This window comes from Aythya ferina (assembly GCF_964211825.1).
Source record: "Aythya ferina genome assembly, chromosome: 7".
NCBI classification, from domain to species: Eukaryota; Metazoa; Chordata; class Aves; order Anseriformes; family Anatidae; genus Aythya; species Aythya ferina.
This window is the reverse complement of record NC_140302.1, coordinates 14761901-14787955: the sequence shown is the minus strand read 5'-3', so window position 1 is coordinate 14787955 and position 26055 is coordinate 14761901. Positions and strand designations below refer to the sequence as shown.

Genomic DNA, 26055 nt, shown 5'->3' with positions numbered 1-26055 from the left:
TCCCTTCCTTTTCATATATGTTAAAAGGTTAGATGCTTATGATCCTTGCGTCACATAGTAGATGACAGATTAAACCTTAAGGCTACAGCAACTGTTTACCGTCTGGAAAGAGTCTCAACTGAATACCTACCTAAGACAGTGACTTTTTGTCCCTTTTCTTTATTGATCTGATACTATTGGAATTTAAATCAATCCTCAGTTACCTAAAAAGCTTGTAAAGTAGCCAAACAACTTTTTCTCATCAAGAAGTCTATCAGATGTTGTCATTTTACTTTTTTTGATCAATTTAGTAAATATTGAGATAGCTTCATTTCCAGAGTCTCTGAAGCATTAAACATGACACTCATTTTCCTTTTTTTTTTGCTATAATATGTATGTTAACATTGCCTACTGTGCTGCAAGCGTGTCATTTTATTGTGAGCTTCATGATTATGGATTTTATTTTCCCTAAAGTTGCATCTCTAATTTTTTGCTCTTGAGAGAATTACAGCTATTGAGGAAAAGGTATCTCTGATGAACATGAAAGGAGTTTGTATGTGCAAAACCAAGAATAAACATGAAAAGTTCAAATTAAAGAAGGGGCAGTAATTTGGCAGTTTATATTTTTAAAGGCAGTGTAATTATTTTGTATATTGTGGTGTTACTCATCCAAATTTGTCCATGAGAGTGGTCCTGTTGAAGTGATAGATAATCTCAGCATTATTATTAATAATTATCAGCAACTGATAATCTCAGAGATCAGTTTTAATCTCAGCAACCCCTTTCTATATAGCCACCTTCTCTGTTATCATCTTAGATTTTTTCTTTGTTTTTCAGGTGAAATCTCTTTCCTCATAAATTCTGATTATATAAGATGAGAGACCCAAAGACTCTCTCAAAAGTCTTTTGGTAATGTTAACTTAGCTTTAAAATCACTAGCTATTTTAGTACTAGGCGAGTATATGGCAGGTTGCTTGCTTCCATCAGATTACATATTATCACCTCAGTAGCAATGTAAAATGTTGTTCTGGCATATGGAAAGATACATACATACATATATATTCACCTTGTTTTCATTAAATCCAATTTCCTCCATGCTATGGTCCAAATTCCTATTTCTTATGAATTTCAGAATTTGTAATTTAATTGGAATTTAAGAATTTAACATTTAATAGACTTGAAAACCTGTATTAAGATACATTATGTTAATTGTAAAAATAGCTATATTGCTTCTAAAGACACCTCTGAAGGAAGAGACTGTGAATATGTTTGTCTGGCTCTCACATTCGTCCAGATTTGGGTGAGGGCTCCACGTGATCTGCTTCACTTGTGCGTGCCTAAAACTAAGGTATGGTATTGTCTTAACTCATGTTGGTTCTGCAGGGATGGCCTCATGTTTTATGGTAATGGTGACCATGTGCTAAGAAGGTGAGGAGACTGGAACCACTACATTAGATGATTCACAGACTTCTGATTTTGCTTGCTTCATGTAGTATTTTGAATGTATAACAACTTATTTGAAAGACTTAAGTCTTTCAAAAAAGGTGAAGGATCTTTTTTTCAGCATTTCCATGGCTGTAAGGATTATCTTAGCTCCTGCTTCTAAGACTACTATTGGATGTAGTGCATGCAGAGGAGGAATATGGCCTACTGGTTAAAACGGGGAACTACCAGGATACCAATGTGTGCAATTCCTGGCCCTGTCATATAATTTCCATATGACCTTGGGCAAGATATGTCAGATAAAACTGACTTCACAGGGGCATAATAACACAAACTGAATTGATGAGATTGTAGTGCTTTTAGATCCTCTTGAGGAAAGTTACACAAAAAGAAATTACTACCATAGTAGAATAGTTGTGAAAGTGAAGTAGAAGAGCTGGCATGAACAGGAGACAATTTATTGACTTTCCTTTCTGGCTATTTAAAAACTTTTGTAACTTCAGGTTAGGAGAGTTGATGCACTGTCGCTTTGTTTCTGTCCTTGATATGCACGTGTAGCTCCCATTAGTGCCAGCAGGAGCCTTGTGCTTGCATCGCGAGAGGAGAATAGAACCCTGTGCATATAATGATAAGTTAGATAGCCTCTTGTGGCTCTGTGTATGATTTCTGATCTATTGTGCCAGAGATACTACAGCATGAGAGAGAGCTGCTGTCATTTTCAATAGGAAGTGCGAACTTTAAGAGCTTGAGAACTGTCCTCTTTTTTGAATAGCACTTTTGCTGCATGAAGTGTAATTTATTTTTATCACAGCAGGCATAAAGCTTCCAGGTTTTCATAAAGAAAAATGATCCATATAGTGCTCATGTCGATTGAACGATCATTTGAAAACCTGTAAATTCAAAACATAGCCCTTTCTCAATGCAAAGCATTGTTCATTTTTGCTGTTCATTTTTTCCTTTTAGATTTTTTTAATCTTGGACTTTCATTAGTACTTCAGACATACTATAAAACAGTGTTTTCATCTCAGTAATTATTTTTCCAGCCGTCAGTGTGCTTGTAACAGGGCACATTATTTAATTATCGTAACAAAATCTACTTCAGACAGGACTTTCTCTACTTTGAAAATCTTTCAAGGAGGTGCTCCCTAAACTATATTTTTAAACTCGCAAATATGAATCAAAAATTAAAATTGGGGAAGAAAGGGGAGGAAAGGGTGGGAGGAGAGGGAAAGAAGAGAAAGAAATTGTTTGCATCTTTCCTGATACACAAACATACAAAAAGAAAAGAAAACAAAGCAAGACCTGTTATTAGTTCTACAACTTGTCAGTTTGATTAGTGAACGGTTGCCTTTCTCTCTTCAGAGAAAACACTACATTTTTAAATGATGTCCATTCTTAAATGTAGAAACCCGCATTGTATCTGTTAGTGCATAATTGGACTGTCTTTTAATACAAGCATAGGCACTTGTTTCTGAATATAAACCCTGCACCTCAACAGGTCAGGGAGATAGTAAAAACCTGTTGTTTGGCTTTGTCTTGGGGAATAATGGAGTCACTAATCTACTTGATCTCTGAGAGTCAGATAAAGAAGAAAGTGAACGATGCATACATTTCAAAGATGGAAGGCACTTGTAAAAGCAATTTCTTTGGAGGGAAAAAGTAGAGCAAAGGCTGTTGGAAACCTTTTAATTAGTACTAATTACCTCAGCAGAAAACGTTGGAGGCTTGAAAGGATTTGTGTCAGCAAGTGAAAGATCAAAGATTGCGGCGCTCGCATTTTAATCTGTTGGCTATAAAAACGAATAAGGGGGTGCTAATGGGGCCCATGAGAATGACAACCCAGGTGGTGCAGGCCTTAATCCCTTCTTTACTGCTAGCGCCGGAGGCCTAGTTCCAATTACATAATAAGATGATTTAATTTTTGCTTTAATTTTAACAAAAATTAAGTTTATTTTAGCCTTCAGTAAGGACAAGACAAGGTTTTGAGACAAAATCTTGTCAATTTATTTCTTTTAATGTTTTAAGTCCAAGCCTTTATTTAGCCATTTTTTCCTAAGTGGCTGAAGTTGCTGTGTAAAAGGCCATGAGGCAGCAAAGGTGCTTTGATGTGGTCTCTGGAAACAGAGAAGCATTGGCGACTTGTGGTCCCTGTGACTGTGCTTGGAGGTACGGTAATGTGAGGACTGGGACTTGCCACTTTAATTTTTATTTATTTATTTTTTAAAACTAATTGCGTCAGTAAGGGCGAATTCATACGCATGTATGCAGTGATACTTTTGTGTTTTCTGTCAACATGCTCTGGCTGTGTTCACATTAGAATGCGTGAGGTAAATTGCATCTTTATTTCTGTGGCTTGAGCAAATTATGTGCACCTCAGAAATCTAATTGTCATCAGATTCCTCTATGGGCAAATAGTGAGCATATGGCATAGTTCGAAGTTATGCTGATGACTGCAATGTAGACTTCAAATGGATGAATTGATGTTCAGGAATCTCCAGCACTTCCACACAGCAAGGCCCAACCATTTCACTGAGGGGAAGGCAGATGCATTTCTAAGTGGCATCAGGTTTATTATTCAACTCAGTCAGTCAAGTGCTATCTGTACTCTTTGAAGAGGTAGGGTTTGGGTTTCTTATTAACTTGATTTTTATTAAAGGTTGTATTACCCTCTGAAGATTCAAGCACAGTAAGCTGCAACCACTTGTGTGTTTCTTTTTACAGATAATAAGACTGAAAATCCGGAGGCCATGGCAGCTTAAATAATCAGGCCTCTCTTCTCGGTTACATCTTTAAATTTTTTACTCAGTGTTTACTCAGCAACTAAAGCTTGAAAAAAAATGGCTTTGATCTACAGACTTTGAGTTTTATATTGAGTTTTATGTTCAAAATATGTTAAGTGCATATAAGAATTAAAGAATTGCTTGATAGTGCATATAATAGCACATCCTCAGCCATTAGTTTATTCTACCTGTAATTCAGCATTCAATCTCCATTTGTTATGGTCTTTGTTTTTATTCTGCCATGATAGAAAATATGGTTGATTCTAAAATAATGCTATTTAGAATGACCTCTTCTGGTTCCTCAGTTGGCTCTGTATGTATTGGTATGATGGTAAGACATGAAAGAAAGAAGACTTAGAAGTTCAGTGTTGTCTTCCTTTTGCTTGCCTTTTCCTAACCTGTAGCGTATGTTCTCTTCAAGTATGCTGTGGAGAAGCTTGTATCTCTTCATTAGACATGGAAAAATAGCAGCTAAACTCCTTCCCAAGTGTCTTTCCAGGGCAGCATAGAGCATTAACACTAGCTTGTGTTTTCAGTGTGACTCTTCCTTGTCAGGTCACTCCATCACTAACCAGGGTAAGTGTCTCTGAGATGCTGCTCAGGAGGACCCAAGGTACTACAGGATTTTCTGCTGCTTCAGGAGTCTTTAGGGTGGTTCCCTTGCTTTGTAAGGTGATTGTAGGACTTTTTGTATTGCTCTCAGGTGTGAAGCATATTTGAGAAAGTACAGGCACCATGACAACTAAAAGTGTATTTTGTTATTTGCTCATCAACCCCTTCTTCATCCATAGTCTATCAAATACATGGTTGTGTATCTTTTAAAGGTGGGATTTATACTGGACTGGACATTGCTAATCAGATTTTATGCAATTTTACTAATTTAGTGATGTGGGGGAGGAGAGGAGGCACCACTAATAAACCAGCCCCTATGTTGGATTCTCTAGTCTATCCTCTTGGGCTGTAAGATTATCATCTTCTAGTTTTTCCTGCCTATTTTTTATATGGTTCAATTTTAAATATACTTGCTGTGTAGCAATGCAGAGCCATTATCCTAACAACAGGACACTATGCAGAATTTTCTGAGGTGTCTTCCTTTTTTTTTAATGACCTATTGAATTGAAAGAAATGTCCATCATGTCCATTTCTAGGAAACTTTATATGCTCACATTTTCAAGAGTGACAATCTGTCCTTTCAGAGGTTGAATCCTAGCATGTTGTTTTGAAAAAAAAGCATTTAACCCTTTAATACTTTGCTTCCATTTCTGAGGTAACATGTTAATATCACTGGTTATTTTGCATAATATGAGCAGTGGGAAAAATAACCAAAATAAAAAATAAAGTGAACATTAAAAGTAAACTAATAACCTTCTTTGTTTTGACCATGATTTTGCTGTTTACTTATGTAAAAAGTTATGTAAACAATCTTAGTGCATATTGCAGTTATTGTTTAATTGAAGGTAAAAACAAAAACAAAATCCCAACATTGACTAGAGAGAATTAATGAACAGACTATACTGAAGCATTATCAGAAATTAAGATCAGGGAAGGTTATAAGCACATGCTTATCTCTGAATTTGAACTTATATATATAAATCTTAACAGGATTACCATAAGGCCCAGTTGCACACACACACACAAAAATTGTACAAACAGTCCTGGGCAGTAATCATGCAACGCTGTTTGATTGAGTCCAGTGTGTGGTAATGATTCCCAAAAGTCATGGGGTGTTTCCTTGCTTTCTGCTCTTTGCAAGGGTGATTTATGAGTTTACGAGTTCCTTCCAAAACTCCATAATTGCCTCGACAGTTCCCCAGATGGACTGTATCCAAGTTGGTATAAAACAGTACTCGTTGCAGCTGGGCCTTCTAATTCATCTTGAGTTCGGTACAGGACTCCTTGTTCTTATTGTCTTTATTTAGATTTGCTGCCTCTCTAGAAACACTGTACCCTGTTAATTGGTACTACCTTCTCCTCAAACACTAGATATGCCTGAAAGCAAAACAAACTTATATTTAGTAAGACGCAACCATAAACTTTTAGTTTTAGGAGTAGAAACGAGAACAAATACAAAACTTGACCCATGAATATATTTAGCACCTTTGCAATTGCTGAATCCGTCTTCTCTAGGATTCCTGAAATGGCTTCCGGGAGATTCTGCTTCAGATCCAGGTGTTTCAGCAATGCATCTTCTCAGTTCTATCACCATCTGATTTAGTGCTGTCTCTACCTATCCCTTCTTGCCATTCTTGGAGTTAAAATGAGAAGCTTTGGTGATGATGCTTGGAAAGTGATGGTGATTCTATTTCTGCTTTGTATCTACTGAGTGTCTCCTCCTTGCCCCAAATGCAGCTATTTTCTCTTTCTTCCTGAGAGTGTCAAAATGGCCAGATTCATGCTACTCCAGCTGGACTTGTTCTTCTGTATAGGATTCATACCTTCCTGCTAACTGTTATGTAAGACATATATACATTTCACAAATGATCTCTGGTATGCTGCTAGCTTTCTAGAAAAAAAAAAAAAAAAGATGAAACAGGATATAATGTTAACACAGATGACAGACCCTGTAATGAAGTTATTTTGTTTAAACAAGCCCATGAAGAAGTGTTTCCCCTCTTAGGGCTTTTCTGGTGTTGCAAGCTTCCACTTGCATAGTATACAATTCACTAGAGATTGCACAGACATCATGGAAAGAAAAGGCTGTCTCTCTTTCTTGTGTATACTTGCATTTTAGAATTAAAGCACATCCATATGGAAGATGTACTGTTTAGCAGTTAGGTAGTCTCCTTGAAAGGATTCTAGTTACTCTTACTCGATTCAGTCATGTACATATATTCTGTGCTTTTATCCAAAGTTTTATGGATCCAATAATCTGTTTACTCCCTTTTGGGGCTTAAGTGCTAGTTACAATAAGGAAATCCATTACAAATAATGGTTTGAATGCAAAAGGAAACATAGAAGATTAAAGATGAAAATTTGCCTTACACTCTGAGATCACTAAAAGATTTTTAAATATACACTGAAAGTTAAATTTCCTAAACTGTTATTAGATGCCTAAGTGATTTGATCTTTTTAAGGCACTAATCTCACAGCTTTGTATTTTGAGGTCTATCAGAACTGTTTTTTGCTTGCTACATTTTAAAACAAAAGTATTCTAATTTCAAAACTAGAAGTGTGGTTTTCCAATAGAGACAGCTGTCCTAGCATATAACTTCGGCCTGCAAATCTTGAACAGTGATTTTTTTTTGCCATCCTTGAACATTTTTGGCTGATAATTTACCTAAAAGTTTTAAAATATGCTGCAAATTTATCATATAAATTTCTTTTGAGCCTGAAAACATAACAATTTTTAAATATTCAGAAGCTCGTGTGAAAAATTTTTTTAGGTGTAATTGATAAAATACTAAACAACAACAACAAAAAACACTTGTTGCAGTAATCAGAAGTGATGTGATTTTTGGAAGCTTATTAACAGTGGTTTACATGTTGATTCAGTTACTCATTTTTGTTTGAGAAAAGGCAATTTAAGTTGATTGTATATATATGTATGTATAAAAGTAATGCAATGAATCCCACTTCAGTGTTTTGTTAATTTAAATATGCATTTAAGCATTTTGGAGACATCAGCCTAAGGATACCTTTGAGCTTTTAGAAGAAGGTGAATATTGTGTCTGTTAAGTTTTAATTCTGTTATCTCATGCCACCATGACAATAAAAATAAAAACTTTTTAGAGGGATATTATTCACAATGCATTATTTGCTAGGAATATTCTTAACAAATCTATGTAAGCTGGAACATATATTTGCTTGTAATAATTTTTGTGTTATTATCTGCAGATTTTTAGAAATATTAATGCTGAAATCTGAAATACTGAAAAAAATATTCTTTTCTTTTCCTTTTTCCCTCTTCTCAACAAATTTATTGCAAAAATTAAAATATATATATATATGTATCGATCTACTTCACTTTATTTTGCTGTCCAGTTCCAAAGTATTCTGATCATCCTGGTGTGGCCTTTAGGGAGAGACTCATCAAACATAGGCAGACAGCTCCTGTGTCTGGTAACAAAGTCTGAGGAGGTCAAAACTATCCCAACAGGCCTGAGCAGGTCAGTCAGAGGCAAATGTTGGAAATAAAATTTGGTGGGGAGGGGAGTAAGGGGCCTGGGTCAAGTCCTGTTCAAAAAGTCAGCTTTGTCAAAAGCTTCAGTCACATTCTTACCTACAGGCAACCTTTGCTGATCCCAACTCATTAATCGAACTGGAGAGCCGTCTTGACCCTGGCTCCTTCCCTTTGAAGTGTGGTGTCCTCTGCAGCATGAGGAAATAATTTGCTGCCTGATTCAATGAGCCATCAGTAGAGCCAGCAGACCTAATGACATGTGAGAATATTAACCTCCTACCACAAAGAGCTGTGAATCTTGAGAGGCAGTCTATAATTCACACAGCACTCCTGAGCCTTCCCTTTCTGTCTTATTCTTGCACTCACTTTCTCACTCACAGGGAGAGACAGGAGAGACCCTCTTGTCGTAAAACTTTATTTTCTTCACTAGTGGGAGCCTTACTGAGCTGCTTGATAATGAGTTACTTTCCTTTTGCAGTTGGATAAAATTTATACTGAAAACTAGACATCCGTCTTGCATATAATCATTTCTGCTTAAAATATGACACAGGCTACATAAGTGACATCAAGGGGGTGGTAATCTGAATACATAAAGTAGAGGATTTTGTTTTGTGCTGGTTGGTGCTGCATAAGGGCAGAAGGTTAGAACAGAGGTTGTAGATACAGAGGGGAAGAGTATCAGCTGGAAATTCATTTCCGATTTAGCAAATACATGACCAAAAGGACTAGTACTGGCAATTTAGTCTTGTCTGTGCTATAAAGTTTTGTTTGTTTGTTTGTTTGTTTGCTATAGACATATTGGCAAGTTTTCCATATTTGGTGGAAACAGCTTGCAAAAGCAAATGAAATTGCACCAACTGTGAACACTTCTGATGGTAAAAGATGTTTCTCCACTGGGAGTGAATGTTAGTGGTATAGTTGTACAAACTATGCCAAAACCTTTCTGTCAGAAACAGCCTGCATTCTGTTGGGTTTTACTTAGAAGGTCATTTTGATTCTGGAGGGTTGTTGGTAAAATTATTGGTTTGTTGTACAGAGTAAGATACTATGCAAAGGGGATAGAGGAAATAAGGGAGAAAAAGTGCAGGGTAAGTAGCAGAAGGAACGAATGAATAAATGACAGTTATATGCTGTGTAACAAGTGCTGTAGTGTCTACGTTATGTGCATATGTAGATCCCTATGATTTTCAGTTGTTCTAAAGATATTTTTTAACATCAAGAGACTCAGTGTTATGTCCATTAACAATTCTCTGCTATCATGCTTGAGCAGTCTATTAGTTGTTCTCACCTCTTAGAGCTGGTCACAAAGGCCAGTCCCCTTGCCTCTCTCTGCTTCATCTTTTTTATTAAGTTTATTAAAACTAGTCAGATTATACTTTCTTATGGCACAGGCTGCGCTTGGTCCATTCATTATGGTTTCTTATCTTGGCAGGCAATCTGAATTGAACGGCAGCTAGTCCATTATGCACATATGAAGCCCATCACTCCTCCAGCAATGGCCAATTCATCAAACATTTATCTTTTGCCCTCTGAGCAGTGCGTCAATTTGCTTGTCAATCCTCAGCCTTGGTTGTTGTGGAAGATGGGAGAAAAATTACTTTTCTTTTCCCCCTTCTCACTGAACAGTAGTAGTCGAAATGGGCTTTACTCTACTCACTCTACAGGCTTGTTACTCCCCCTTCTCTGTGCAAAAGGGGAGGGGTCAGGTTACTGTCTGAATTGCAGAGTGACAGATTGATCCAAGATACAGCTTTCATTATGGCACTGCCTTTGTGCTTGAATTTGCTCATATTTCCATTATAATACTGTTTTTAGAAGGTTTATAAATAGCTTCTCAACTTAACATGTGGAACTGTGAAGAGCTTTTAAGAATAAATACATTTCTAGTGTTTTAGTTGTATTATTATTTTTTAACAGGTAGGTTTATAATTTTTAAACCCTGATTTGTTCTTTTTCTGTTTCTAATCACTTATACTTCCTTGAATTCTTCTGAGTTCAGGAAACAGCAGTTGCTTACTTTTTTTGTTAATGAGTTTTGAGGCCATTTGTTTTTTTGTGACTGAATTCCATGTTAAGACTGGGAGAAAGCGTGAAGCAAGAGATGTTTGCATCCAAAGCTTTTCCCCTCAGCTCTTCTATCCTTGTTATTTGTCATTCATACTTTCAGGAAATTTTAGCAGAAGGATGCAAAGTCCATACTTGCTGAAGTGGTGCATACATTGAACTGCAAGGAATTCCTAGTGGTGTTTTTTCCAGAATGCCCTTTGATAAAATATGAATGCTTGCAGTCACTAGCTCTATGCTGGGTAATTTTTAGCTGTGTCTTGCAAACTGTATTTTGTTACATGCTACATGCTCAATCATTAGATGACTAAGAGCTCATTTTGTAATCCATATTGGATTATTTTAAAATATTTTATACAGTTTATGTGAAAACTGGCTTGCCATAGGCTATATCACTACATTTATTGTAATTTTATTTAAATTTACACAAAATTGTAGCAGTAATATCATATAAAATCTTGGTGTGTTTGATCCTAAAGATGTAATATAAAAAAGTAATTCAGCATAAAGAAGCTTGATATGAATGATACAGCTTGAGCTCTCTTATTTGGATATCCTCTTAAGTAGAGCTGTATTAAACGCACACAGTGATATGTGAGACTTTGAGAGGTTAATTAGCAGAGAATTTAAGTCCTAACCCAGTCAGTCTAGTTGCTTCATAATAGAGTTAGACCAGATTTTTATTTTTATTTTTATTTTTTGACTGAAGTCTTGGTAGAAGAGAATGGTGGTTAAAGATCTCAATGTTTGACTCATCATATGGTTATGAGAGCTACTGGAAACTGTAATTGGGATTTGTAACTTATTTCACCAGGTATATAATGCACCCTAACAAGGCACAGCTCTATAAGCTTATATTACCTTAACATTGCAAATTCTTCTTCTTTCATTACAAGACTTTGTATATATTGGCAGTGTTCATGCCTTACTAACATACGTACTTGACTGAGCCTCACCTGAAGGTCTGCTTCAGCTTCTGGAAGTGCTCGTCTGTTGTCATTAGCTGTAAAGGGTTATAAATAACTGGATTTCTACAGATAGATTAAATGAATCTGCATTGCTGTTTTCCATTGTTTGAGGAGCTGCTGCTTAATAGCAAAATCTGTCTCTAAAAAAAAAAGTTAAAAATTCTGCATACATATTTTATAATGGTAGGAAAGGGTTTCAAAATGTGAATTGTGAAATCTTAATATGTAGAATTCAGAAAGCCAGATTATCTTTTTTTGTCTATTTATTGACTTTTTTTTTTAAGGTTTAGGTATGGGTGGTGGCTTGCAGGGGTTGAATAGTTTGTGCTTTTTTTTTAAGCAGTAGAATTTGCTGTCTAAGACTCAAAGCAAGACTGTAAAGCAGTTAATTCTGAATTTACATGAATCTCACCCATTTACACGAATCTCTCCCATAAAACATAGACATGTTTTCGTGTCTAACTTCTTTGGTAATAAAATATTCTAGGTAGTCTCATTTGCTTTCAGTGTATGAAGAAAAGAAAAGAATGAGGGATGGATATTCATTTCATTATATGTCTGAGAGTTAAGTCTGACCTTTAATATGAAAAGACTCAGAAACTAATGGTAGATTCAGTTCATAACACAGGTTTAATCTTTTCTTACGGAGATCTTTACTTCTTTCTTTTGGAAGCTTGTACTTCAAATATGCAGATTTAATCTCAGTAGTAAGCTCTTTATAAAGGATAGATATTTAATGATTCTGGTCAATTCATTTCTTTCTATCTTCTCTTTTGCTGACCATATTCACAGACTGGCCTTGAGTTTTATTCAAAGAGCTGCCTCCATATATTTTCTATATAAGAATAGAATGCTGGAAACAGATTGACTGGAAGTGATGCTGAATGCTTCCTCTATACATCTTGCAAAATACGCATATTCTCTCTGATATTAGGCAAAACCAAAGCATTTTATGTTTTGTTAACATTGGTAAGCTTGTTCTCCATTGAACAGAAATTCATGATTCCTATTTTAGGACTTGTATGGTCTAGTTTTGGGTATGGCCCACACTAGAAATGGTCTCCAGCATGTAGGTATGGCTATTTCAGAGAATTCTCCTGATGGAGAACTGGTTTATACAAAGGAGAGAGAAGAAAAAAAAAAAAAAAAAAAAAAGGCTTCTCCATTATTGCTTGCTTTCTGAAACTAGAAAACCATCCTGAAAAAAATAAATCTTTATTTGCCATTGCTATCTTTATGCATAGGAAATGCACAAAACTTCAATTTGAAGTATTTTTGTAGTTATAATAGAGTGGTTTTCCTTGGAATTAGAACAGAATTCTGGTTGCTCTATTTTCTTTGAAATGGGTTGTGTTCTCTTTCTGTTCTTACAGGTGAGAGGTGTGTCTAGAACAGAACACCCAAAACAAGTTTGAGAGTAGAACTTGGACGGAAGCTTCAGTACAAGTTAATTTGCACAGAAGATTCAACAAACCCCTTCCACTATAAGAACAGTTGGATACAGCTCATTTATTTTTTCCTTTGTTTGTATGCTATATTTCTGATTAAATTGAAATTAAAATTGAACAGGAAACAATCCAAGTAAAAAAGAAATTGTTTTGGATTCCCAGGGAATACAAAAAAATCTAAATTTATGTGTCTATCTTATGTTTTTATATATATACGTATTATATACATATAATTTATTTATTACTCCTTGTTTTGCTTCAGTGAGGTTAAGTCAAAGGACTAGAAGTCAGGAGCTCTGGGGTTTATTTCTCGTCTCTTAGAAAACTGCTGAAGGTCACCTTTTTTTAGTCGCTTCACCTCTCTGCTTTACTACAAAATGGAGTTTTAAGCTCAGCAAGTTTTTGAAGAGTAATTCATTAATGTAAAATAATAATAATAATAAAATATATATATATATTGTCTGCCTTGGCTGGCAGGTGCTAAATAAATTGAAATTACATCTATGTTCTTTAAATAATGAAATTATCTTGCGCGAGGGTTCTCATGTTGATTCTGCTCTCCTGTAATCTGCTAAAACATAAAAGGCAAGAAAAAAGACATTTTAAAAAGTTCCTGTTTTGTAACAGCTCTGTCTTTAACTTCTGGTAATGGCTATCTCTTGTCAACAGAGTACAAATCAATTTAAAGGCAAAAGCCAAACACTCTCATTTACATATTGTTAACTGCTCTCTCTTTTCCTGTTAAACAGGAGGAAAAAGTCATTAGACTTGAGTCAGCTGTCTTATTAACAGAGGAGTGGGGTAGGATGTGAGAAACACCTTTTAAGAATATACATCTGAACAGATCTGGAAAGGGACAGCTACATAGTACCAAGGTTTGTCCATTGCTTGAGAGGCTTCTGCTTTTTTTCATTTATAAACTCTCATGTTTTCATTGTCAAATATTACTAAAATGAAGAGCTGCTCTTTAGTTTCATTGTAACTAAATCCCCATCAGGCCAGAGGGACTGTATGAAATAGTGTAGCTGACAATTGCCATGCATACACATAGAGGGAAAAATCTCTGCCATGACATTCCTTTATGATTAAAACTTTGTTACAAATCATGAATGAATTACGGAATAGAAAGCTGGAAGAAATCAGACTGATTAGCTGAAGGACGTGGATAAAATGACATTTCTGAGACCATTGTATTCTAAAGGATTATTTACTGTCTGCTTACAGAACATCTTAAGTCCTTTTGCAGAGGGAGTCAGTTTCCTGTTTAGCGTAATGTTTTTGTAAGCTAATGAGGGCAAAGCGTGAGCCATAGGCAATGATGCTGTGATATTAGCTGTGACAGGGAGCTTGATCATAATTATCTTAACGAGGATAGGGTTAATTACAGTGGAAACTTAAAGTTTTTTCTATTTGAATGAGACGATGCTGAATACGTTGTGATGTTTTGTCGGTTTGATGTGACTTGGGAAATTGCAATGGAAATCTCTTGGCAGCACTTGCTCTCCTCTGGGAGCAGAGTGTGAGCCCTGCAATGAGGTAACTGAGATGGTACCTGTGGGTGAGATAATGCACACTTCATGTCATTAGAGCAGGGAAAAGCAACCTGCAATACACCTTAGTGATGTTTATTAGCTTTCTTAAACCGGGGAACAGCTACTTACCACTGCCCTTTCAGTGCGGGTTCTATTGTAGAGGTAAGATTGTTTTGAGACAATTTTTCTGCTGTGAACTAGGAGAAAACAGGCCAGATTAATTTTAGTCTGTTTGTCTTCCTTGGGATTTCCCTCTTTTTATACTTGTCCCTTTATGGTGTTAGCGTGTTTTTTACTGTGCTGTATGTATGTGTATGCTCTCCTCTCCTATTTTGTAATGGATTCATGACAATACTTGGAGTGCGCTAATATAAATATCTTACCCTCGATAAAAATGCTGGTATTTTGTACTGATTCCTACTTCAGCTTCTCAAAATGCTTTCCATATTAATTTACAATAGCAATCCTTTCTTAGGTAGGTAATGCAGATGGGAAAGTGAAGCACATGCTGAAGTTTGCACTGTAACTTGCCAAGTCACCTAAAACCTATTCCATGGATTCTATGCACGCTTTTTAACTTCAGAGTACAATTGCTGGGCAGTATTTCCTTATATATTATGATTATAGATGTTGTTGCCTTGGATTTTGTAGGCAGTATCATTGAATGATGATGAACACATTTTTCGTTATTTCTTTACCAGCTGTCTTTCCAATTTTACATTGGTGCTAGTTTTTTTCATCTGTTTAAGGTGAAAAAAGCAGAATTCAATGAATACTGAAATAACATATGGATGTAAATTTATGTTAATGTCTACACCCTCTCTGTAGTGTGGCAACCCCTCCCATCTCCCTGGGCTCTGAATTTAGCTGATTAAATCACCAAATGCACACTGCTCTGATGACATGAAAACAACAATTAATAAGCAACCCCCTGTGTAACACAGCTCCTTTTTAACTGAGCAGCTAATAACATTACATGGCAAAAATTATCAAAACCAGACAGGTGTAAGGAGATTTGCGCACAATTTTCTCTGCCTATCTATGAAACTAGTACCCGTGTATTCAGGCTAGGCTTGTGAAAGAAAGGCTGTTTCAATAGGCAACTCCCTCTAGTGTTTCAAGGCCTTTTGTCCCACTTCATGGCTTGTCATTTTGTTTTATGCCTCCCCTGCAGCAGTTTTGGATGTGTGCTTTCTTCTCCTTGCCAGTTGCCAACCATTTGCTGATTCTCATGATAAGAGTATTATATTTGCATAACATAACTCAGGAACAATGTGTATTTTGATGTTGACACTGACCAGAGCCCAAACAATGTTTTTTCACAAAGGACCTATTAACATCCCATAAGGCTCTGTGGTGTTGACAAGGAGGTGGCCTTCTCTGAACTCCTTTGGCAAGTCAGAGTCTTACATTAAAATGTGAGGTTTGGAAATAATCCACTATTTATATAATAAAGAGTATTTAAGGGGAATTTGCTAAACTAGGTTTGTCAAATAAACTGAAATGAAAACTCATAACAGCTTGATAAACTCACTGCTACTTCCTCTGGATTATTTTGCCTTTTAAAGGTACTTGGGGGGGAAAGCACTGTCTGAAATGTTTGCTGATCTCCTTATCTTGACTTTGGCAAAGCCAAGTCTGTTACGACCCCTTTGCTGAAATGGCTAGTTTAATACAGCATGCTGCGCAGCACTGTACAGATCATGCAGGCTGAATCAAGCTTTTCCAAAGTAGGTTGTGTAAAGGCAAGTGCAAAAAGCGTGACTATTACTGTGGTGGTAGTTTCAGTACATTTAGAATACAGACTTTTGTTCCTGCAGTTTCAGAAATGGTAGTCTCAGAATGTGGTAACAATATAGATACGCCGTAGGGTGTAGGCTTGGCAAATTTTCTTCAGGTCTGGCTGCCCTGTATCCACCTGGCATTATTAGTAGTTCCATCTCCCTTCCCGAATGCCAAGTCAACAGGGCTTGAAGCATTTAGGAGTCCTTGGATTTGGAATATACTGTTTCTGTGTTTTGCTGAGTGTTACTTAAAAGTTTAACGTACAGTACTCTGTTCAAAGGTCACAGACTTGATATTCTGGAGATAAACGTTTGAACCCTCTAACTGTGATTTATAAGTGGTCAGTAAGTTGCATCTACAAGAGCTGTAATTTGTTTTTGTTGGACAGATGAATGTTAAATTGTCTAATTTGAAATCCGTATACTTTCTAATAATACTTGTGTTTTCCTCCAGTTGTAGTGCCTGTAGAACTCTTTAATGGGGACCTAAACTGTATTTTGATCCTTGCCAAAAACTGGGGAAGGGTGGGGAAATCCCTTCAGCATAAATGTCATTGGAAAGTGAATAAATAGTATAGACCATATCTCCCTTATTCATCACATATTATAAAACATTCAAGAGATACAGTGCTGATCTTTCCACTGGTAGGCATAGTAGATCAGCTGTCAAGTCATGCAGTCTCAGCATATCTTTAGGTGTCTGGTAGGTGAATAAGCTGTGAATGTGTGTCTGTGTGTATACTCCATATACCATGAGCCTTACTTTATTATATTTTTTTCCCCCTACTGGAATGTGCTACCATTAAAATCAAGTTTGGAATAGGTACCAGAAGTGGTGGTGGTCTTTTTTTCCCCCTATACTTTACTCTCAGGGGAACAAATACCTCTAGAATGCTGTTTATTTTCAACCTATCATCCATGTTCCATGGATGTGAAATGCTCCTTTTTAAAGCTGCTCTCTGCAGTCTGACCTGTGGCTTGACAGTGGGACAGAAAGTTCCAAAAAGGAAGTAAATGTCTTTTCTGTCTGCAGTAATTCTGCATTTTATTTTGTAGAGGACATTTTATTTTGCTTGCAGAGACTCATGGAGAAGCAAATTAAGTGGTTAATAAAAAGAAAAAAATAAAAACATTTTCCATTTCCTATTATTGCATGTAGGGTAACTGCTAAGAAATGATACTTGAAGTTGTATTTATTATTGTTAGCAGGGTATGATATTTCTTGGCAGAAATGATGGATGACAACTTAAATTTGTGTCCAGGGAATGAAGGTGAACTGTGACAGAGTTATTTATCTTGGGAATGGAGGTTAGGGTCAGGCGAGGCTGGGTGCCTGAAGGCACAAGACATTGACAAATTCATCCTGCAGGCCCCATATCTGAAGCCTTTTGTTTTGGATCCTGGCTACTCACTAAGTGACCCCCATCCTTCATCCTGCCAGCATGTGAAGGATGTGTTGCAGTGCCAGCACTCCCTTTGCCACTAATGCTTGTCATTCACTCTTCTGACAGGCCCAAACCAAAACTATTCCCACTCTTGAAAGGGAAGGTTAAAATATTTATTTCAGCTCATAATGGCCTCCCTGATTTAGTGGAGTATCATTTTTCCTGTTGTCTTTGTCGTTTGCAGGTCACTAGAAGGACTGAAAACATTCAGTTACTTGGAAGAGCTGATCTTGGACAACAATCTACTCGGAAATGACCTTCTGTTACCCAGGTTACCCCACCTCCATACCTTAACGCTCAACAAGAACCAAATATCCTTTCAAAGAAATACCTGCAAAATGTCAAATGAGTTTTATGTGTCAGCCAAATTAAAGTATGTGAAATATAGTTCATGTGCAGACAAAGCATTCTCTTGCTTGGCACCTGGAATACTTCATAGTAATTTATTATAGGTCATTCATAAATGAAATGCACCATTATATCTTCCTGTTGCTCCATTTTAGTGAGAGGTCTAAGTTATGGCTCTGAAGAAATCTTTTTTAATAGATAAAATAGAGAAAGAAAATAATGCCGGTGCTACCGGAGTGCTGCAGTTCCTGTGTTTGCTTGCGGTTCTGTTGCAGGCTGACCTCTAGTGGAATACAGAGTGCAGTGAAATGATATTAAGTTTTTATACTTCAAATAGCTCTTAAAACAATAAAGTAAAGTAAAAACAAGCAAAAAAGAAAGAAAAGCAGTATTTCTTTCTATGTTAATGAAGGTGGTAATAGGTTCAATGTGGTAGCTTCTGTGCAGTAGCAGCAATTAAAAGCGAGTCAGTGTATTCTTGGTGTTTTAACTCTGTACAGATTCAAATGAAATGCTGTACAAATCAAGGTCTTAATACATGAAAATGTTTAGATGGATGGTCAAGTCTGTTCATAACCAATTAGGCACTGCTGCATATGTCTGAAGTTAGTGCCTGCATAAGTTTATTCATAATAAATATTTCAGCATTTGCCGAAATATTCTGCTGAATTGGAGCCCTCAGTCTGTAGGCTTATAGATAATGGTCTGTAAAAACTAATTATCTGCAAGGGCTGGCCTTGGACTTGATTATTAAATCATTTTCCCATACTTTGACCCTTATGGAGATTTGAAGTTGTGTAATATATGATTTTACAAAAGTGAAGGGTGATCAAATTGTGGCCAAAAGGCCAACTGAGGCCTGCAGAGTCTTAGAGCACAGACCATGAAAGCCCTCTCCTTGTAATTGCAGAGTGAGGACAAGGCTGTTCTCAAGGCTGTGCAGGCTTTTATTACAGACAACATAAACAAAGAGCAATTTACCTCCTACTAAAAAGCAAAATCCTCCTACTGAGGAGAATAATAACTACAGATTCTATGATTTCTGCATTTATTTTTGACTTTATAAATAAATAAAAATCAGCAGAGTAACTTTTATATTTGTGGGCCGTGGAAATTTGCCAAGAGTGTCTCTTGAGCCATGAAAGTCATAACTGTACTCAGTATTTGGCTAGATTTCAGGTTAATACCAGGATTCTGTGGGTTGGTTTTGAGTAACTGTTTTGTTTTATTATTTACTGCTACAGTAAAATGTGAATTGGTCATGCTTTGATGAAGAACGTACAAGAACATTTTTGCTGATACTATTGATGTCTGATGCAGCATATTTCCATCTACAAAGCATGAAGTGTGAATTCATCTTTGAGATCCCAGAGTGTGTGTGGGGTGTGTTTGGAAGTCTGTTTTGGGTGGAGGGGTATCAAGGAGGAGCTTTGCAGTTACTAAAGGGAAGACAGGTAAATGAAATAAGAAATCAGTCAGCAAAATCAGAGGAAAAAAAAATCCTGTCAGTAGTATTCTTTGAAGAGGTTTTGTTGGTCTCACAGACATACTTAAAATACCATTGTCAAATTGGTAAGCTCTCAAAGTCAATGATAATGATAAGCAGGGTTTGATCTATTCTAGCATTTTTTAACTTCATAATTTTAAGATTGATTTTGATGCTTTGAGAATATTGAGCTACTCAGGTTATAGAAATAATGTATGCGTTTTATAGTGTGCTGCCAATAATTTAACAGAGGAGTTGCAGAAATGCTTGTAAAGCATCTAATGTATACAAACTGCCCAGCGAAGAGAAGATAACCACTGTTCTTCATTAATGTTTTGAGCCTTAGGGAACTGTGATCTCTTGTAGGGAAGATAAAGCAGTCTGCAGAAGCAGAGAGGCCTTCCAGATTCCTCTCTTCAGTGTGGATAGCATATTTGAAAAAGAGCTCTTGTGAACTTGGATCACTTCTTTTTAAGCAATCATTTCTTTACAGATTTTTTTTTAATGTTCAAATCTACATTTAATAGAAATAAATGAAATACAGGAAAGATCACTTAATATATGACAGTAGCATTACAGAAGGGACACAAATGAATGAAGAATACAGATCGGAAACAACACTAGAATTGGTGTAATATTACCATGTGTATGTAAGTATATTCATATGGAGAGACAGAAGGAGACATACAAATAAAAAGCCAAATTGACCCATGTGAAAACTAGAATAACATGAAAACTTTTCCTCTCATGCGAGAGCTTTCCTGGATATCTCTTAATATTACTGTACTCTGCCCTTTCTCTCCTTTTATTGTGGTTTTATTTTGATCCAGATAGTTCTGATAAGAGCTTTCTACTCCTTTAACATGGCTCACACATTGTATGGTGCTATACGTGTGTTGTCTAGATACACTGTACAAATATGAAAGCTTATCTCTAAATCACAAAAATACTTATAATCCTCCACTATTTTTTGTCTTTAAATGCTAGTTTTGTATTTCAGCTACAGGTAGTCCACAGTTTTTCTCCTGTAAACGGAAGAAGCTGATTTAAAAATTACAGTGTAAAAAAGTTTCCTAGTGTGATACCTGAAGTTTTGTATAGTGTGAAATCTGTTCAAAAATATTTTAAAATGCAGACCAATACATAGGTGGAATACATAAAGACTTGTTACCAGCGTTGTGCAGTTTTTGGTTTACATGTCACCGATGTGTATAGTATGATTTAGTTTGGGAAACCTGTCATCTTAGTTTCTCTGTCAGGCACACTGGATGGCAGAAAGCAGCACAGACTAAGGTGGGTGGTTGTTAGGAAGCTGGGTTTGGAGGTGGACTCACAATTGCAGTTGCCTAAACTTACAATGTGAAATCTCACTTCTTTTAACTGTATTCGCTAGGTACTAAGAATTGCACAGGAAACCTCCACATAGGTTTATTCTGAGGTGTTTATAGCAGTGGTTGTAACAGTGGGTTGGGTTTCATGGCTGTTCATTGTGCTGACAGTGGCTGTTCTTACAATGGGATCTACACTTTATAGTGTAGATGTTTAAATTTCCTTGGATGTTTCAATCTTTTTAATATTTGTTAAAGCTACCCAAATGAGCAGCAATGGTAATTTTTCAGATATATTTTGAAAAATATCACCTTTCTGCTGAAAATTAGTTGGTGTTCATTTCCTCATTTCAAAAGAGACAGGAAAGACATAAAACAGGTCTGAGATTCTCTCAGGTAAAAGCTCGCTTTCTTTACTTAATCCAGTAATCTGGTCATTCATTTAACATTAAAGAATAAAGATGTTGATTGTAGATGTAGAATGCAAACATTGAATCCAAGTCTAGTTTTTGAATGATTTAGAGGAAAACCAAAATATTTCACACCACAGAATGGGAAATACAGAGCTGGGCATAATGTCCAATAGTGGTATATGCATTATTTATGATAAGGGGAGCTATCAGTGTGGTTCAGATCTAGGGATTACATGTTCTTGAGTCTTTCAAAAAAGCATGGATTGAGTACCTCAGCTAAAGAATGTACCAGTACATACCTGTGGTACAGTCTGTCTTCATGGAATTCTTATCATAATGCCTAACCCCAAGCTGTAGATTGTCATTTATTTTGCCATTGTGCTTGTTCCTACGTTATTCTGAAGTGCTTGAAGACCTAGAAGTCCCAGACTTTAACTAGAATCTCATTATGTTAAGTGCTGAGGACTTGATGTTTAGATTGAGTGAATACACTAAAGACACAATATATCTTCTATTGTTCACAGATCCCTATCTCTACTAAACAAAGATCTAAACTGAAATATTAGATAGAGCATTATTCCTGCATATAATTCTGAGAACTCTCCAAGTGATGCAGATTTGGTTAAATATGAATGTGGCTTGTTATAGAGCCACAGTACCTGATGAACCAAAACCCTAAATGAATGCTGTAAAATATTTTGAATTTACTTGAATGTGGAGCCTTTTTTCTCCTTCTTTTAACCACACTAAACCCCACTTTTCTTCTAGAATGAAAGGTACCTGAAGCAACAAGTAATGTGAATGCCTAATGCTAAACATCAATGAAAAGGAGAGGTAGTCATCAATACAGCCTTCTCCTCTTCTATAGTGGTCATTTGGACCAGTTTGACTGAAGTTGTCAGAATTTTTATAAACGGTGAGCTGCTGCTTTATTCTTCGTTGTCTATGTTGTCTTTGGAACCTTGAGCAACAAGTGGAAGGAATAGTGTCAAAAAAAAAAAAAAATCTTAGAAAGAAAGGATATATGGTTTCAGGATAGACTGCTCTAGAGCACCAGAAATGTAATTTGATTGCAGAAATAGAAGCATATCTCCTTTTCCTCATCTTTGAATAGAACAGCTCATTTGGAAGGGACAATCAAAGCTTTAACTGCCTGACCACTTCAGGGTTAACCAAAAGTTAAAGTATTGAAGGCGTTATCCAAATACCTCCAGTTTAATGCCTAACAACATTAAAAACTTTAAATCTGCAACCTGGGAGCCATAGGCTTTCTGAGAGACACTTGGAAACTGGAAAAATCACTGGAAACTTCAGCTACGCAAAGAAAGCTAATTGTACTCCAGTAGACAGTATTTATTCAGCATGTAGGAAGCTCACTCACGTGTAGGAAGATGACCACAAGATATATGGACTTAATTAATTACTACCTGTGCTGCACCTTTTCTTTCTTGAGCATGGTAGTTTTAAAGTGAGTGAACAAGGCCCTGTCTCAAGGCCTTATCTCCCCATCAGATAGGGTTCAGACCAGAATGTGGCATACAGATGACTGTGTATGACATCCTATTGCACACAGAGAAGGGGAAGATGTATACTTGCATATTGCAAGCTATTTCTGTGGTTATCCAACCCTGAAGACCTAGCACATTCTAATGGAAAAGCGTTCAGGTGGCAAAGATCTTTTCATACTGCGTTCAGAGGAGAATTGGTAACTTCTGCTTCAAGGCTATTTGCCTGTGGAATCGCTTGTGATTGCTACATCATGTTTGTGATAAATTTAATTGAAGCACATGTTTCAAATGTGAATAAATACAGGTACCTTACTCATTTATGACTCTGGTAAAAGTGCTATCCAGCAGTTTTAATGCTATGTGGACTACAGCATCTGCATGACATCATTGGTTGAAGAAGACTTTTGAGTGACAGCTTTGTGTCTTTCTGTGTGGTAGTCTAGAATTTTGTGTGATGTTTCTGATATTCTCTAGGCAAACACTTTGTGAATATTTTGAATATACAGGTGATTGCTCCTTGTTTTGTCCTGTTGCTTCCAAGAACTTCCAAAAGCTGTAATTACAGAAGGCCATGAATGCTAATAGCTCTTTCTTAACTGTTTTGGGAAAGCAGGATGGCCAAAAAATTGAGAAGATGAATACAATTTTTTTGAAAGAAAATGGCAGTACAACTTGGAAAGCACTGAGAGAGAGAGAGAGAGGGAGAGAGAGAGAGAATGGTTACTTTTCTCATAAAGCCAATTTGAGTGTGACTGGTAAAAAGAATTGCTGTCAGAGGAAAAGGTTGCAGAAAGAAAATCCAGTTTCCTTTGCAGGCTTCAAATTGTATTAAAAACAAAACAAAAACAAATAACCCCCCTGAGTAGTGAGATATGAAATATATATAGGTTAGTTTATTTGGACAGTTACATTAGCATAGCATTTTTATGCAATTATGTAGAATAATTTCATTTAGGAACTGTTATCAGATGTTGTGCTTCTGTGTAGGTTTCACCAGCAGTTCATAATAGCTGAAAAAGCAATTTATGAACCAAAAATATTGGTAAGAGAGGAAACAGTATGGAGGCTGGGGATGTTCAGCGTTAGTCCTGAACACTTAGAGCAGCAAGACTGCTACAAAACAAGTTAATTCTTAGAGAAGGGTGATATGTCATTTGCCTTGGGCTTTTGGTTGCCTGTTTTTTTGCCTTCTTGAGAACCTCAAAGCCTATGATAATAGGTATGAGATTGGTCACTGACAATAGAAAAGTCCAACATGCATATTTCTAGGATAAATTTTGTTCAGCAGGTTAATTGGACTGCTGACTATAGTACAGCATTTTCCAAGTAATGCCATTGATATTGTTTTGACATGTAGTGTAGCATTTGATTTTCTTAACAAAGGATATGGTAACCAGTTGTGTGTGCTTGTGCATAGGTATGCTGTGAACAGTCTACTATAAATATACAAGTGTGTTGGTATGCATACATGTAACATAATTAAGAAGCTTTAAAAAGTTAATCTGAATATGAGAGATACCCAGTTCTTGTAAATATTTCCCTAATTTAAAACTGGAAGTGGTGCAAGAACTCATTATCTTTTAATGAGAATGAAATTTTAAAATACATCTAGTATGTTTCTGTTAATTGTTTGTGGAGATCAGGTTGTGCTTTTGGAGAGGACTGTTGTTGTATCATTGCTAAGAATTAATGTTTTAGGTTATTCGTTAAAGGTCTGGAGTGTTTAAAAAATAAACTTAGAATTTTTTGTTTTAGTCAACATCCTGTAGAAAGAAAAGTGTTAATAGATTGGTAATGATAACAGTGTTAAATAAGGAGATGGATTGGTACACCATGGCATTTTAATTGTCATAACAGCAACAGTGTAAAACAATTTTCAAATGATAGGGACTAAGTGTAAGTATTTTCATCAAAACTGTTACGTATTCATATGGTGACCAGTGATACTGCTTTCAGGAAAACATCAGTTCAGAAAAAAATTGCTGTAATTGAGCTTTAAATAAATAAATAATGTTTCCTTTGCACTGTGCGTGGATTTAATTGTGGCTTTCCTTTTTGGAGGGAACAGAGCTGAAACTGGTCTTAGCACAGAAGGATTTTGTAGCCCTTTGGCTCTGGTTGCACCAAAATGGCAGTCTTTAGGCTGCAACTGTGGAAAGGAAACTGGGAATAAAACTTCAAAATTGCTTTTGATCCTCTGTATTTTCCTATCATTTCTTAGAAAAACTTAATACTTTGGGATTCCATTTTTGGAGCATTTTCAAGTGTTACTATTCTCCTGTGATTTTCAGGCTGTCCAAGTCTGCAAAGCTTCAACTTCTATGTGAATTAGTGACCTTCTACATTCCAGGTGATTGTCTGATCTTGGGGTTCTTCATGTTTATGCTTCTGTTGCAGCTGAAATTGAAATAATACTAGGATGCTGAATATCCATCTATTTCAGTAGATGGAAATGCATAAACGATAACACAGAAAACATCTGGCAGAGTCTCACACAGAACTGCACGGTGTGTGTTTCCTGGTCATCTTTCCTTGAGAGAATTTTTATGGGAGAGTTTCTGCTTCAAAAATCCATGCTTAGAGTTTGCATGTGAAATATTAAAATCTAGACACTACTTTCCAACTTGGGGGAGATTTAGATGTTTGAGATGGAGGTTATCAACTACTGTTAGTTACCCAAGAGCTTTAGTGAGCATGGTATATCTCCCTTTTGTTTTCAATAGGAACTTTGATATTTAATCTTATAGTTTGCAAATCTAGGTTGATGCTCTTCTTCTATAGTACATATACAAATATGTTTTGGTATTTTCCTTAAGTCTGTGTGGTTAAATGAGTTAGAATACATCTGTCATAATAAACCTTCACCAATTACCAGGGAGTAATAGTTATATATTTTTACACCATAAAAGGAGAAAAAAATTGTTGATGGTGGACATCTTGTGTCCCCTCAGCAGGGCAGATGGGATCCAAACCTTGCAACAGTTAATTCTGTGAGTGATTAACATTATGGAAATAACTGACTTTTGTAATAATAAACTATTTATCTCAGGGAACCTTTGTGCAGTTTAAAGTCCTGCAAGAAATTAAAAGTTTCTCCTGGCTGAGGGAGGGGGCCAGATTCAAGGACTTCTCTAACAGTCCTTGGAAATTTTTAGAAAGCCTTGAAACTTGAACCTGTGTGGAAAAAGAATTTGTGAACTTCCCATCACAGCCACATATTTCCTGAAAAAGCCATGAAAATACTTAATTTCAAAAGTTTATATATGATCTAAAGGTCCAGAAGTGAAAGGATGAAAATTTTGGTAGTGTCTTCATCCTGGCTAACAAAGAAGAGTTATACTGTATGTTGCTGCAAGACATTTTTTCTAGTTGGGACCTAGTTGATTGCTTGATAGAGTATAACATTCCA

The 26055-nt window shown here is 36.2% G+C and overlaps 1 protein-coding gene across 14 annotated transcripts in view; it reads left to right on the top strand.

Annotated features, from left to right (window-relative positions):
• LOC311439619 (leucine-rich melanocyte differentiation-associated protein-like) overlaps positions 1–19212 on the top strand; it is a 400118-nt gene extending 380906 nt beyond the window's left edge. For all 14 annotated transcript variants that reach the window (XM_084525513.1, XM_084525512.1, XM_084525525.1 and 11 more), the window contains one exon: positions 17748–19212. In XM_084525513.1, coding sequence (XP_084381639.1) covers positions 17748–18015 — 268 coding nt within the window. In that variant the 3' untranslated portion in view covers positions 18016–19212. The remainder of the gene's footprint in view (positions 1–17747) is intronic.
• The last annotated feature ends 6843 nt before the right edge of the window (positions 19213–26055 follow it).